The sequence below is a fragment of the Magallana gigas genome, chromosome 3, assembly GCF_963853765.1.
Source record: "Magallana gigas chromosome 3, xbMagGiga1.1, whole genome shotgun sequence".
NCBI lineage: Eukaryota > Metazoa > Mollusca > Bivalvia > Ostreida > Ostreidae > Magallana > Magallana gigas.
The window spans coordinates 940,057-954,212 of NC_088855.1; the positions used below are offsets into that span (position 1 = coordinate 940,057).

Genomic DNA, 14,156 nt, shown 5'->3' on the forward strand with positions numbered 1-14,156 from the left:
GTCGAGTGAAATATTGGTTCTGCACAATTAATGACTGTGTACAACTTAATTACACCTTTACATCGCTTTGTTATTGAAAGATCAGCAGATTTATTGGTCGGGAGCCGTCCCTGTGGTTTCCATTGTGTGGAGATGGCACCCCGGGTCGCTGCCTCATATCACGGGATTTTCCGCACTGAACTCCTGGTATCACGCGCACTGCGTGTCGGAAATTCAATAAAGAGCAAAAGATTGAAGTTTTTGGGTTCAATACGTGTGCATTTCTTGACTTATAATTTTGGGAGACCCATTGAACTTTGAGTGCTTTTATTGCTTCTTTTAAAGTACACAAAACCCTGGGAACAGCGGTTTTTGAGCGGCGTTGAAATCGTCTATACTGCTACTTGATCAAGTTCGAGAAATCACAACACGTAAAACGTGCATGGTAACACACGTGTTCATAAATGTCCATTTTCTTAGTTGTCAGAAAAGCAATTGCCTTTTGATTTTACATCATATATGGTGGTCATAAAGTCTCTTCCTCAGGTGTTTCTACTACACCCCGATGAAGACCCCGGGTGGGATTACAATGTATAACCTGAATCTAACTATATACATACTCTTACCGGCATTATTAATTGTTAATATATAAATTGCATACACATCTACTTAGATTTCACTCGCCATGGCGTGTCCTACGTAAATAATCATCATTAAATCTTGTATCATAATGGCATTAACCTCGGGCTCATAGTTCACAGCTTCAGAAATAATATCTTGTCACAAAAGACACTCGTTACCAGTTGATTTGAGATGAAACAGTTCCGTGGACTTTAGTGATACCATTCTAATTTAATTGGAGGAATCTCTAATGGATTTAGATTTTTTTTCATATTTGTTCGATCATACATACATGTAGAAATATTTTTAGAAAACTTATGTCCCCTAAACAGTATAATATGATCTTGAATGTAAGAAAAATGTTAACAGGTTTTTTTTTAATGAAGAAGGAATTTGAGGGTTTACAAAATAAAGTTAAACCATTTAGAATACTGAAAAAGAAACAACACAGAAACAAACGCCATGTCTTAATGGAATTTATTTAGTAAAAATCAGTTGTGAAAACGTCGGTACACGGAATACATGCAAGTGAACACAGTATGGAGAGGAGCCGGGCCGTGGGGTCGGAGGTCAGAACAGAAACAGTCTCAATGAGCGACCGTTTGGCCTACAAACTCTGGGGACGAGACGATAAGACGATATTCGATGTACAATTAACAGACATAATGTATTAAACACTCACAGGCACTCTATGGTATTCACAATCCGCTCCTCTCTCAGCAACTGTAAAACTCAAATGGGTGTTGAGTTTTAATAAGCGCGGGGGGGGGGGGGGGGGGGGGGGGGTAAATATGTCATATGAAGTCTCTTAAGTCATTGATATATTACAATACGTTGCACTGTTTCCTCAAGCTTAAACATTATTTCAAAATGTTATTTTCAATTGATTTAGAAATCTGTTTACTTTTTTTTTCCGTTGCACAGGGATCTATATATTTACGTAGATATATGTAATTCACGTTCTATTTGGGCCAATTTTTGTAGATTTTCTATTAAAAGTTCGGGGGAAAGTGATTACGTAGATTTGCTTTATATAAATACTGATTTGTTTGATCGCAGAGGATTTTTTTCTTTCTTTATTGTATGATCATGATGAATATCCGCAAAATATACAAAAATTGAGCAACCACGGTGTTTGATGATTTCACACTATAATACCATTTCAATATCATTAATTTTTCAGCAGCGATCGACAAGCCAGGGCAACTTTTTTACAAAATAATATGCTATCTTATGACACATTAAGAAAAGTTATTAATAGAGTATTGTTTACTCCCAACCAGAACGAAAAACTTGAAAATTAAAAAGATATATAAAACAATTCATTGTTTAATAAAAATTTTGTGCTTTTTCAAACGTTTCTGAAAATTTGACAGATGTACAAATGTGTTCTTTTAGTAATTTCTAATTTTAGCAAGTTCTTTTATAAAACAATGCCCTCGTCTGTTTCAGCTATAACGAAAGACATTAGTGGGTAATTATATATTAACAGACAAACTGACAGACAGACAGACGGACAAACAGACAGGGAGACTGTCAGCCTCTCTTCTTTCGTCTCAATTGATTAAAACATAGTTTCATGACAACAATGATATCTCAGAAATCCATGGGACGACATATCATAAGAACACACAACTTTGTGATACACAATATACAGGAACATTATATAAAAGATCCGCTTATTGGAAATGAAAGTTTTACAAATGGAAGGCATATCACATATGATTTTTTTAAATGGTTCCCTGATTTCAAGTAATGTGGCATATCATGATCTGATATGTATTCAAGACTGATTTGTCATGGGCGACTGCGCATGTGTCGATCATTGGAATAACATACTAGTAATATGATGACGGATTTCATATAAAACATAGACAGACAAATGAAATATGAACGATATAACAGAAACACAATCAAATAATAAGATCCTCCTCTTCGTCGTCATCCAGTAACTTAAATCTGCTGGATGTCTCTTTTAACCGCGACCTGTTCCTGCAAAATCCACGGTCCACGCTAAAAGAATCGCAGCACTTTGCACTTCCTGTGTAACACTTTGCACTTCCTGTGCAACACTTGTTTTGGCAACATCGGCAAATGTGGCAACATTTGGTACAAAAATAAATACTCATGGCAATGACGATGAAAATGAATACTCCCCCGAACACGGCGACTGTGACGTAATGGAAGGGCAGGGGGCACTTACAGGTAGGGTGGTTGTTGTAATAGCCGTCCTTACACTCCCAGTTTCCTATTCTTGGGCCATGATTGTTCTGAACCAACCAGAATTTGTCAATAGTTGAGTTGAAATCCACGGAAACTTGTTCAAACAGAAGGTGCGTTCGATTGACTACTATCAATCTTCCATAGGAGTGACTGCTGGCTGTGTCTGCTCTGAATGCTGACCACGGTTCTGAAATTAGAGATACTTCGTCAAGTACAAATCAAATATTGTTTATATATTAATCATTCTGGATTTTTATAACCTTGTATACTGTGGTTTCATTAATATTCAAGCTAGTGTATCAGTTTTTATGGATAAAGTGAAAATCACAGTTTCAAGGATACGTAAATTCAAGGCCAAAGACCCTATCAATACAAAATCTTAATAGAAATTGCACTTCAATGAACATTTAATTTCGTGGATCAACTTAACAACGAAATCAACGAAAATTGGTATTCAACGAATTTTGATGAAACAACAGTATTTTATTTTATCATTTCAATACCAAATAAAAACAATAAAGTTTTGGAAAAACGCTATCCCAAAGAACCAAATAATGATAGATAAATAAAATATATCATAAATAAAATTAAACGACGGTAGTCGACTTGAAGGCCAGACTTACTGGGGTCTCCCATGTAGTCAACATTTTCCCCACACCCGGCGGCCCCTGAGATCACGTGTACAGGTGCCCGGGGGTCGAGGTAGTTCTTGGCCATGACCTGGTAGTCGTAGACCGGCCACAGTCGTTCGTAGGAGTGTTCGTGAGCCTGGAGCACGAGGTCCACCCCCTGGGCCTGAAACAGATCCTCCAGCCTGAAATAACAATTAAGGACGCCATTACGCCATCATAGATTATTGTACTCCATTACGCCATCAAACTTGATCAACTTGATCAAACTTGATCAACGATTATTTGTAAATGAGCAGATGACTCCATTAGACTGTTAGAAATTATAGGACGTCATTACGTTATCGAGAGAAAGCGCGGGAAAGATATTCCATGGTTATTTATAAATTTAATTAGATTAAAATATAAAACATGTGTAGTCGTTCACTAAAATTCCTCAACAAGTTTTTAATGATAACTGAAATAAAAACCACACACTGGAGGTGCATGCAGATGTTGCATGACGATAAGAAATAGTTGATTAAAAAAAATAACTCAATAAACATACTTATTGATTAGGGAAATTGGCATCAAAATGAAACGCTCTGGACATTTATAGTCATAAAGAATTATTATAATTGCTTTTCTCGCCTTTGAACAGGTAGCTAGGAAGATCTGTTAAAATTTTCTGTTCCGGCCGGCGAAACAAACACTGGTACATCAGCAAATAAGAAGTACATATAATTTGATTGGTGGACCACAACACCAAAAACTAAGAGCTATAGATAGGGGAATCTAGCGTGACTACATCAGCCCGTGGAATTTCATTAACTGCTCATCCCAACCACAGACCTTATATTTAGAGCACATGTACTTCATACAGCATCAGGACCGGGTAACTTAGTCACGTAACGTGTTTGCTATTTCGGAATCATTTCAAAGTGACCGACATCAATATCAAAAGTAAAGAATACCCGAGGTAAATGTTTAGGTAACAGGCTATGCGATCCACTATAGTCACAGATAATGGCGGGGCAGATTAATATTACAGAGGGTTAGCTGTGTGTAAGCCGAGAACTACACCACTTATCTATGCAGTGTTTCAATTTTCTCAATGTCTTTTCACATCAATTTGGTCACGATTCTTCAATGGAAGCATATTTATAAATCACAAGCCATTACTTAGAATCAATACAAAATTCTTTATTCTGTGAGAGAAAAAAGAAGAATGTGACTTGATATTAAATTGGGTGCACGGCGGCTATAAACATGGAACTGAGATCTAACGCCGAGGTCACGTGTAGTATAAATTGCTAAGTCAGCTTTATAAAGAGAGGCAAAATTTATTTAGACACTTGGTCCTTTCTTAAGACATGACTGGCGAGTGGCGATGTGGTCTTATCTACCAGTCTACGGGCATCCACCATAATTATATAGAACCATTATGACAAGACCTTGGACTTTCGGTTGGATGTAGCTGTCTATTTCTTGCGTCAAAACAAGTTAAAAATGACGCGGTTTCAAGCGAAATATGCACCGATTTCGTAGTCTTGCCTCAAAAGCCAGACAAATCTTGTTGATTTCAAAGAGCAGTGGCTGAGTGGCCAGCAATGAAATAGACAGGCCTATGTCACGTTGCTGTTTGACACAACTACCCAAAGTCCAAGCTCTTGTTAAAATGGTTCTAAATAGTGCCTGTTTGGGAGGGTAACTGTTGAAATTGACACCCCGAGAAAGCCATTGTCAACCGACGCGAAGCAGGCCTTAATCATTTTATTATACGGAATGTCTTAGTTTTAAAGAAAATTTTACTGCTTTTATATAGAAATGAAATGAATTCTACGGCAAACCGTAAGCGCATAATTTACGCGCATACATTTAACAATTCGTTTATACAATTATTTAATGCTTGAGCAGTCGATAGACCCGAATATTTTTCCCTGTAGGGAACAGCTCAGTATGATCTATTGCCCGAGGCCAACGGCCGAGGGCAATAGATCATACTGAGCTGTTCTCTGCACCAAGGGAAAAAAATTCGGGTCTATTGACTGTTCAAGCATTAAATAATTGTTTTATTACCTAATTCCGTTTTTAGTATTTTGTGTTTACAATTATAAATTACAGATCGAAGGTTTTCATATCATGAAGATAAATTTTAAGAACAATTGTAAAATAAACATAATAAAGTTATCTTTTAATTTTATAGAAGTTTCACTTTTTCTAAAATACGTTGCCGGTCCAATAGATCGCAGTCTATTGACCGGCGGTCCAATAGATCACAGTCTTTTGACCAGCGGTCTTATAGATCGCAGTCTATTGACCGGCAGTTCAATAGATCACTTGCAAATCTGAATACACATACAAAATAGACGAAAATATTTCATTTGTAATAAAACAACAAAATCCCTTTGATTAGGTAATAGTGTTACCCGTTGCCAAGTGTGTTGCTAACGCTGAGGGTAATAGAACGGATTACCATCTGCGTCTTAACCAATCAGATTTCAGTATTTAATATGAAAGTATAATAATATTAATTGTACAGGTCATTATGATAATGACCTTGACCTTTCTTTCTTACCCGTATTTGACCCAGTAACCAAGGATTCGCCCGGTACAGTCGTCAATGTTCTTGTTGGAGCAGTACATCGGTCGATGTCCCATGGCAACGACCCAAGGTCTACTGTGGCGATTTTGATTGGCTTTTATGAGGTCTTTTAGCAGCCAGTCATATTGCTTACACACGTAATCTTGATTTTCGATGAAAAATACCTCGGTGGAATAGCTGTAAAAATGAGAAGCAAATCGTAACGAAGACATAGGACGCGATATGATATCTGTATACACAACCTGGAATTGCAGGCAGGGGAAATTGGTTTAAACATAGTGGGAAATTGTAGCCCAAATTACGACTCCTTTAAATGAGTGAAAAAGTCTTGAATTCAAACAATGACAAAATATTCTCCCCCGAATCTGTAGAATTTTCTAACAGATTTAAACCAATTAGATAAACACATAAGTCATTTCTACCTGATAAAACACCTGTCTTGTATTAACGTTATGAAAAGCACGAATGTCATTCTGATGAAACGTGAATATTAACCCTAAAAATGAAATACGTGAATATTTTCCTAATGAAACACAGGTATATTTACCTGATGAAACGTACGCTTGTATATTTACGGGATGAAACACGTGTATATTTTACCTTATGAAACTCTTGTATTTTAAAATGATTAAGCAGATGAATATTTACCTGATAAAACACGTGCACATTTACCTGATGAAACACGTGCATATTTACCTGATGAAGTGAACTGGCCCTATGTCCACGCTGTACCACAGTCTGTCGTGCCCCATGGGCCAGCCTCCCCCGGGCATGGAGAACCTCACCCTGTAGTGATGCATGTCTTTCTCCAGCTCTGCCAACAGTCACAGAAAATCACTTAATTAAACAACTTTTGTGACATTTAGTCAGAAACCATTTTAAATCTAAAACATGATCGTTTTTAAGATTTACGTTGCAGTTCTCGTGTATCGAGAGTAGGAACTATAAAACCCGAAATCCTGAAATCATGTCATTCATTATCCTTTTAAATCGTGGTACATGCAAATTATTGTCTTCGATATGTGATAAAGAGCAGCTTGTAGCCAAGGCAATGACCGCTTGAAAAGGGGGAAGAGGTGCAGGACCCCCCCCCCCCCCCCCCCCCAGCATAGGATGTGAGACACACTCGTAAAATTAACTGGGTGTGAATGGTCGCACTACCAATGAGTGAAAGGTTGGATTTACATCATTACATGTAAATCTTTCTTGTTCCTTTGGCGCTTATTTTTCAGAGTATCATGATCTTATTACAAATTACAAGACAAAAAAAAAACCTTTCAAAATGATAAAAAGAATTGTTACCATGGTTACCGGGTGACGTCATGTAGGCAATTCTTGCTGCTATAGCTTCAATTTTTCTCATAAAGTCGTCGCCTACCTATGATAAAAGAATTATTGGTGATGGGAAATTCAAAGAAATTAATCAGGAAAAAACGACTCATTGTTAAAAAATTATCGTAAATCGTAAATATCAATATAGGAGTTCAAAGATGTGCATACCTTTCCGCCATTAGAATGAAGGTCATAACCGAAGTCACCAACATGCCACACAGCGTCATAGTTATTTTTTGTGACGTCATCAAGTAGAGCAGGGAATGTTGGGATGCCCCCCACTGCACCCAAGTCACCATACATAAGAAACTTTGCTTGTCTGTCCTTCAGAAAAAAAGATGATTTTTTTTATAAATGAATTGTTAACGAGATAAGAATCTTAGAAGCTAGTTAGCCTACAGTATAATGATATTGACAGAATATATTTGGATGTATGTACCTATCAAATTAGTTTTTAAAAAGACTACGTGTTGTTTCTGCATGATTAATTTAAGATCCCCGGAGCTACTAGTAAACAAGCAGCGCTTACAAGGAGACTGGAATGTAACAGAATGTAGTCCGCATCGATTTTTTCCCTGAATCTTTTTATCAGTTGGAAAAGGGACAGGAATTTACCGTTTTTGCATCCGGCGTCCTGAAAGAGAACACGGAACTGTTGGTGTGACCTTGACCTCCATTTTGAGTGCATCGGACCTGATAGAAATGTCGTCTGCCAGCTGATAGGCCCTGCAAAATTACCACAAACCTTATACCTGTTTCAAGAACAAATCAAGAAATACGTAATATAGTTGCGGTTTAATTACAAGTGTTTTTCCTCGACTATACATCAATTACTACATTGTACCATCCAAAGACAAAAAAGTGACACCTTTACTTTGTTTTTTTTGATGTGGAATTTTCAGTTGCATGTTATCTCCATGCTTATCATCATACTTTTAATTTTAATTAAATATATGTAGATACGATTGATACAAGCTGGCAAGTCAGGAATTAATCTGACATTTTATGCAAGTTCAAAATTTTCTTTATTACCAATCATCATTTAATGGTACATCAACATGACGTACCTTAAGCTCTGCTCTATAAATAATTTTCAAAGCGTTCCAACTATCCAGATTTAATGTCGAAGTGTAACTGGTGGAATGATTTGTCATGTTCTCGGCGGAGGTTCCATAAGCCACGTGACATGTGATGTGTGATTTACAAGACCACATGACCACCATGATGTCGGGGCGGTCTCCAAAGCTGATGTGAATCTGTTCGGGAACATCCAGCGCGTCAACACCTGAAACAAATAGCATAGAATTCGATTAATATCAAAAATTAGTTTTCAACGAATTACTAGTTTTAAGAATAAATCCCAAGTAAGACACGTCATCAGGTAGGTAAGTAGGTACGGTATGTAATGTACATACATGTAGTAAGAGCAAGCTAAGGTGAACACCTACTGACAAACGAATCAGGAACAGGAAAACTGGCACATACTAGTCTTCGTACATGTACATGCATATGCATAGAATACCTCTTTTAAAAACAAGAATGAAGTCCCCCTTCTATGTAGTATTTTATTTTCTCATCAAACCTGAACAACTAGAATAAGGGTTATTTTTTTCATTGAATACTTTTTTTGAATTTCGTCGGTCCTAGCTATAAGACACGAAGGCTGTGCGGACAAATCGTATTCCGCGCGTTACCGTTGATACAGTTTATCAAGCACTTCTCTCACCTCGATCTGATTGACAGTTCATACCGAGGACACAAGCGCTTCTCTCACTGTGACATGATCAACAGTTCACACCGAGGACACAAGCGCTTCTCTCACTGTGACTTGATCAACAGTTTATACCAGAGTATCAAACGCTTTTCCCACTGTAATCTGATAGACAGTTTTTACCAAAGAATCAAACGCTTTTCCCACTGTGATCTGATAGACAGTTTATTCCCGAGACCCAAGTGTTTCTCTCACTAAGACATGACTGACAGTTCATATACCGGGGACACACTTTGCTATGATTGACAGTTTATACCGGAAACTCAAGCGTTTCTTTCCCTGTGACCCGCTTGGCAGTTAATACCGCGGACTTAATCTTCAAGAGCTGTCTCACTTTGACCTGAAAGACAATCAGGTGCTTCCCTCACTGTGACCTGTTAGACACAGTGAGTATAATTTTGACGAGTTCTCTGAGTTTATATACCGAGGACTCGGGCACTGAGTCCATACGGGGTCGCGAGAAAACACGGGATCCGCGTCGGCCGTAGTGTGTTTGTGACGACCTGATGATAATTGACTGTGATCTAAATTTCCGGAATGAGATGAAAGCTTTACTTTTTTCCAATGTGATAAAGCATGCCTTTTACTTAGAAACAAGTTCTTAACATCTTAATTAGCTTCCAAACATCAAAAGTGGTTTATGTCCCTGCCGTGGGGGAACTGTGTCGATCGATTTTCACGTGGAGCATCAGCTTCCCTGCGTTAAGATATAAGAGGCCTCTTTTGTAGAGAGTTCTGTGCAGTATTTAATTTTAGAACCTAAAAATTGACTAAATTGTATGAGGCAATCTTTCTCATTAAAAAGAACAAAAGAGCAACAACAAAAAACCCCGAATACATTGGTACATAAGCGTTAAAATGCGGTAATGTGTTGTCCCTGCAATGTAATATAGCAATAGCTCAAAGGGCTCAAAGTTAATGTCTTCCCGCCCAAATAGTACAATGCAAATAATTTCTCTTTGATTTATATACCTTATCGGTACAAACATATATTTGAACATGTTTTTATTGCAGTTTGTCAGAATTTATTCTAATTTTTGCTAAACATATCATGCAAAACCAGAAAATTTCCCATGAGGATCCGCTGGACATTTTTGTTTGCTGGAGGAGGGGGTCATATGAATTTATAAAGTTTGAATTTTTCAGGGAGGGGAATCCGGACCGGTCTTATTTACAAGTGCAATTAATGAACAAAAACGGCGATGTGTGCACTCAAGTCAAATACTGAATATGTCATATTTAGAGGTTTGGGTAATTTGAGGTTTTCTGGATTTTTATTCTGTTTTCTGTCATCATTCGTCGAGTTTGCATTGGTGGCAAGGCCGTTTGAACTGTGGGTTAGCGTAGACAAACTATACCCATAGTCCTCTGGCGGAAGATACTTTATTGCATGTGATCAAGTGCACTTGCACCAGCTGAAACAACAGTCCTGGGGTATACAAATGGAATGGAATAAAGAGTAGCGTTCATTATGTTACTGAGATAAAAGATAATAAAAAAGTGAAAAAATCATCTTGCGATGAAGTCAGCCATCGGTTACATGGTCTTGACGCTGCCTGTTTCCTATGGGATGCTTCATGCAATGGAAATAATGATTCGCTGCGGGCGGTTAAGGTAAAGTACCGATGACTTCCGAGGGTAGATTAGTGTACAGCATAAGAGGACTTTTATTGAAAAAACTTACAAGTAGGGGTAGTAGACATGTTAATGGTGAAGATTCATCTTTGCGTCTACCGATGATCCCTCGATCAGATAAAACAATTCGACAAGAACCCCTTATAAAATACTTCAATTCGCCTTAGATATTTTTCCGGATTCTCGGAGATTTAACTTATCATCGGGATAAGCCTCCTTGATTTGAGAAATATGACTGGTTCTTCCGGAGCGGGTATCCGTAGAAACGCCGTCAACAGGAAGCGAGTGGTTAAAGTACATGTACACTAGGGTACACTAGAGTACACTGGACACCCCTGAGTCAGCCCCAGCTTCCTGTGTCTAACGTCTCAGCACAGGAGGATTTCATAATTAGATGAGTTTTTGTGTCATAAAAATGAATGACACAGCGGGTTGGGGAAACAGTGACCAGTATTTGGTGTAAAAACAGCGCCGGGGGTGAAATGTAAATCTGGTTTATAACAGAGTACGTAGATCGATCAAGAAGGTGATTAAGTGTGATCAGCTGATGAATGCAGGTGAACACTCTCACAAACATGCTGGTCGGTGACCTAATTAGAATTTCACTAATTACTATTAGTTACAATAAATGTTATTTGAATTCAGTACATTTAATCCTGGCAAAGAATTTTAAAATCCTTGCTGCAATAAAATGTATTATTATTACTTGTCTTCACGTGGCATGTAGGGCGAACCATAAATTTTATAATTAAAAACCTGTCAGTGATTTGAAAAGACATTGTTTACGTCAATAAATGGATATAGTACAAGTACTCAGAAAACCAACACTCTAAAGATTAAATATAAAACTTGTGTGAGGTAAAAATGGTTCAGATTAAGCTCATGACCACAATAAAAACAATTTCTGAAAAGGATTCGCAAATATAATAAATCGTGTAAGTAAAAATTGTACACGATTTATCCCCAATAAATCATACATGTTGCCTGCACACATCCGGGTTCGTGTTTGTTTTTCAGAAGCGGGTACGAGCTTAGAAATTCTCATGATCAAGACCCACCCCATGGGAGTTTTCACCCTTAAACACCTGAAAGAGTTATACCGATTTCAGAAAGCTACAACGAGAGAGAGAGAGAGAGAGAGAGAGAGAGAGAGAGAGAGAGAGAGAGAGAGAGAGAGAGAGAGAGAGAGAGAGGGGCAGGTGCGTTTGCTGGACAGCAGTAATCATGTAATTATAACAGTGATCGACATAAAGTTTACTGTTAGAAACTCGGCGAGGAAGACAAGACAAATAGCGTAATCTAGTGTGATGTCGTCCATTGAAACAGAGCCCTCAATAATGGATATCGAGTGTTAATTAAAGCAATAGATCTCGCCCGGTTATGTAAGGATTACCCAGGTTGACACAGTCGGTTCTCTGACGACACCTGCCTAGAACTTCATCAAACACTCACACACAAACAGATTACGGCGCAGACCCAACCGTTATCGATTGATTTGGTAGACTATTGTACTAACACTTAACAGTACGTAATCAAAGTACTGAGAGTACCAAAAGACGGAAGCTGTAAAGTATATATGCCGCGTATATCTGGCGGGAAGTGTGTGGTAGGGTAATATTCTTTCAAGAGATAATTCGAATATAAGACTCTTTATATCAATGTGGCAATGTAGAGATATTCTCAGCACTGTATCGTATTGATAAGCAGTCGATCTGTACCTGGAGTCGGTGTCATCTCAGGCTACAGCAGCGCGCCGTGAAACCCGCCATTATGAGTGATAATAACCAATTTAACCAAGAGCAAAATGTTTGTACTTTTGATGACTGTACTTCTGTCCCCGACTTTGATTTCCACTGCGTTAACTAACAGGCGCAGTTTATTATAACCAGAACACAGCATGGAGTTATTAAAATTTACCTCAAAATCGCTGTGCTAATTATGAGTAAACAAGCGTAGACTTTCATGAAAAAAAAAAATTAGACATTATGCTGACGAAATTGTGAACTTAATGTTGTACTTTAGCAAATCAACTTAATAAAAATAACTGTCGACGTAAGCAACAAAAAATAAAAAATGCAACAAGCAGTATTATGTTTTCCGGATTTCTTCTCGATGTAAGCATTTTTGACTGTATGTTTCTTAAAAAAGTTAAGCTACATTTGTACATGTATTTTGCATGCCTGTGTAAATGTTTAACAATTTAACGTAGCTGTATTGATAAACATGTGACATGAGTTTCTGTTTGGGTTGGGGGTATTTGAACTTGCAAAAAATAACCCCTCTTGATTTTATTTTCTAAATACATGTATATGAGAGAGAGAGAGAGAGAGAGAGAGAGAGAGAGAGAGAGAGAGAGAGAGAGAGAGAGAGTTTTGCTTCGTGAGCAGCATTAACATCCGCCCGTCAAATAAATCCATGCATCCGTTTTCAAGTGTATTAATCATAATCTAGGGATTATTGTATTCATCAAATTCCGGCGATTTTAAAAAGAGAGTTCGTGATGTTAAGGATGTTTGTACATGGGGAGACACACTAGGAGGAAGCCGGACGAAAAATGTTAAACATCTCCATAAAATGTCGTGTATAGAAGTATACTTTACATGATTTTGCAAACAAAAAAGTAAACGAATAATATATATTTATTTTTTTGTTCAAAATCGTATCGTTTTGCATTATATACATTAAAAATAATTATAATCGTTTGTATATTTTACTTATAGTATTATGATACAATTAAATAACATTGGAGCTTGAAATATCATTACGGAAATTTTGCCGTAAATTTGAAATTCTATTTACGAGCAAAAAGTAAAAAAAATACAGCGAAAAAAGTTTTTTTGGTGAACAGTCATTATAATGACAAAATGCTCTTGGTGAGCTTCCGCGTAAAACACCGATGCTTATTAATTAACCTTAAATATTTATTAAAAGTTGGGGTGTATGATTGATGAAGAAGATAATATAGTTACATAAATTACATTTTGATTTTTTCCCTTGTTTTGTCAATAAAAAAAGGAAAACAGATTTCTTCTTTCTATAAAAAAAATAACGGTTGGATACCTCGCCTATTTTACATCTTAAGTGAGCAACTTCACTGAAAACTTACCTGAAATGGAGAGCTGTGTCGCCAGAATCAGGAAGACAGCTGACAGCAGAGCGCACATGTTGACCAGTACCCGTCCCCCCGGCGGTACACGAATGAAGACCGCGTCAGAGCGCCGTACAGGTAGCCAGCTCTACATGTAAGATCCGCACTGTCAGCTGATATAGGAAGTAAAAAAAAAAAACACGGAGAGAGCTAGCATCTTCAAATCGATCACTCGCGCACTGAGCGCTCATCGAGGACACGTGATCTAAGTAAAGGCGTTACCGATCCCGGCAA

General features: G+C 37.6%; 1 protein-coding gene across 2 annotated transcripts; it reads right to left on the bottom strand.

Annotated features, from left to right (window-relative positions):
* Window positions 1-1,058: 1,058 nt before the first annotated feature.
* On the bottom strand, window positions 1,059-14,090 carry LOC105325385 (acid phosphatase type 7). 2 transcript variants are annotated; one of them, XM_011424918.4, is made up of 9 exons: window positions 13,881-14,090; window positions 8,436-8,653; window positions 7,984-8,094; window positions 7,537-7,692; window positions 7,339-7,414; window positions 6,733-6,850; window positions 6,010-6,213; window positions 3,447-3,637; window positions 1,059-3,010 (listed from the first exon to the last, which is right to left on the bottom strand). In XM_011424918.4, the coding sequence occupies exons 1-9, from the start codon at window positions 13,936-13,938 to the stop codon at window positions 2,514-2,516; spliced, it is 1,629 nt and encodes a 542-aa protein (XP_011423220.3). In that variant the 5' UTR covers window positions 13,939-14,090; the 3' UTR covers window positions 1,059-2,513. The 2 variants fall into 2 exon arrangements, with proteins under 2 accessions (XP_011423220.3, XP_065934041.1); XM_066077969.1 differs by lacking the exon at window positions 13,881-14,090 and adding an exon at window positions 10,824-10,857.
* Between the last annotated feature and the right edge of the window lie 66 nt (window positions 14,091-14,156).

Bases quoted from the DNA above. Each gene is read 5' to 3' on its own strand.
- LOC105325385 (XM_011424918.4), bottom strand. From the start codon at position 13,938: ATGTGCGCTCTGCTGTCAGCTGTCTTCCTGATTCTGGCGACACAGCTC. The intron at 7,415-7,536 runs GTATGCACATCT...CTTTTATCATAG, and splicing joins TTCATTCTAATGGCGGAAAG to GTAGGCGACGACTTTATGAG. The intron at 6,214-6,732 runs GTAAATATGCAC...TCATTTTTACAG, and splicing joins GGGCCAGTTCACTTCATCAG to CTATTCCACCGAGGTATTTT.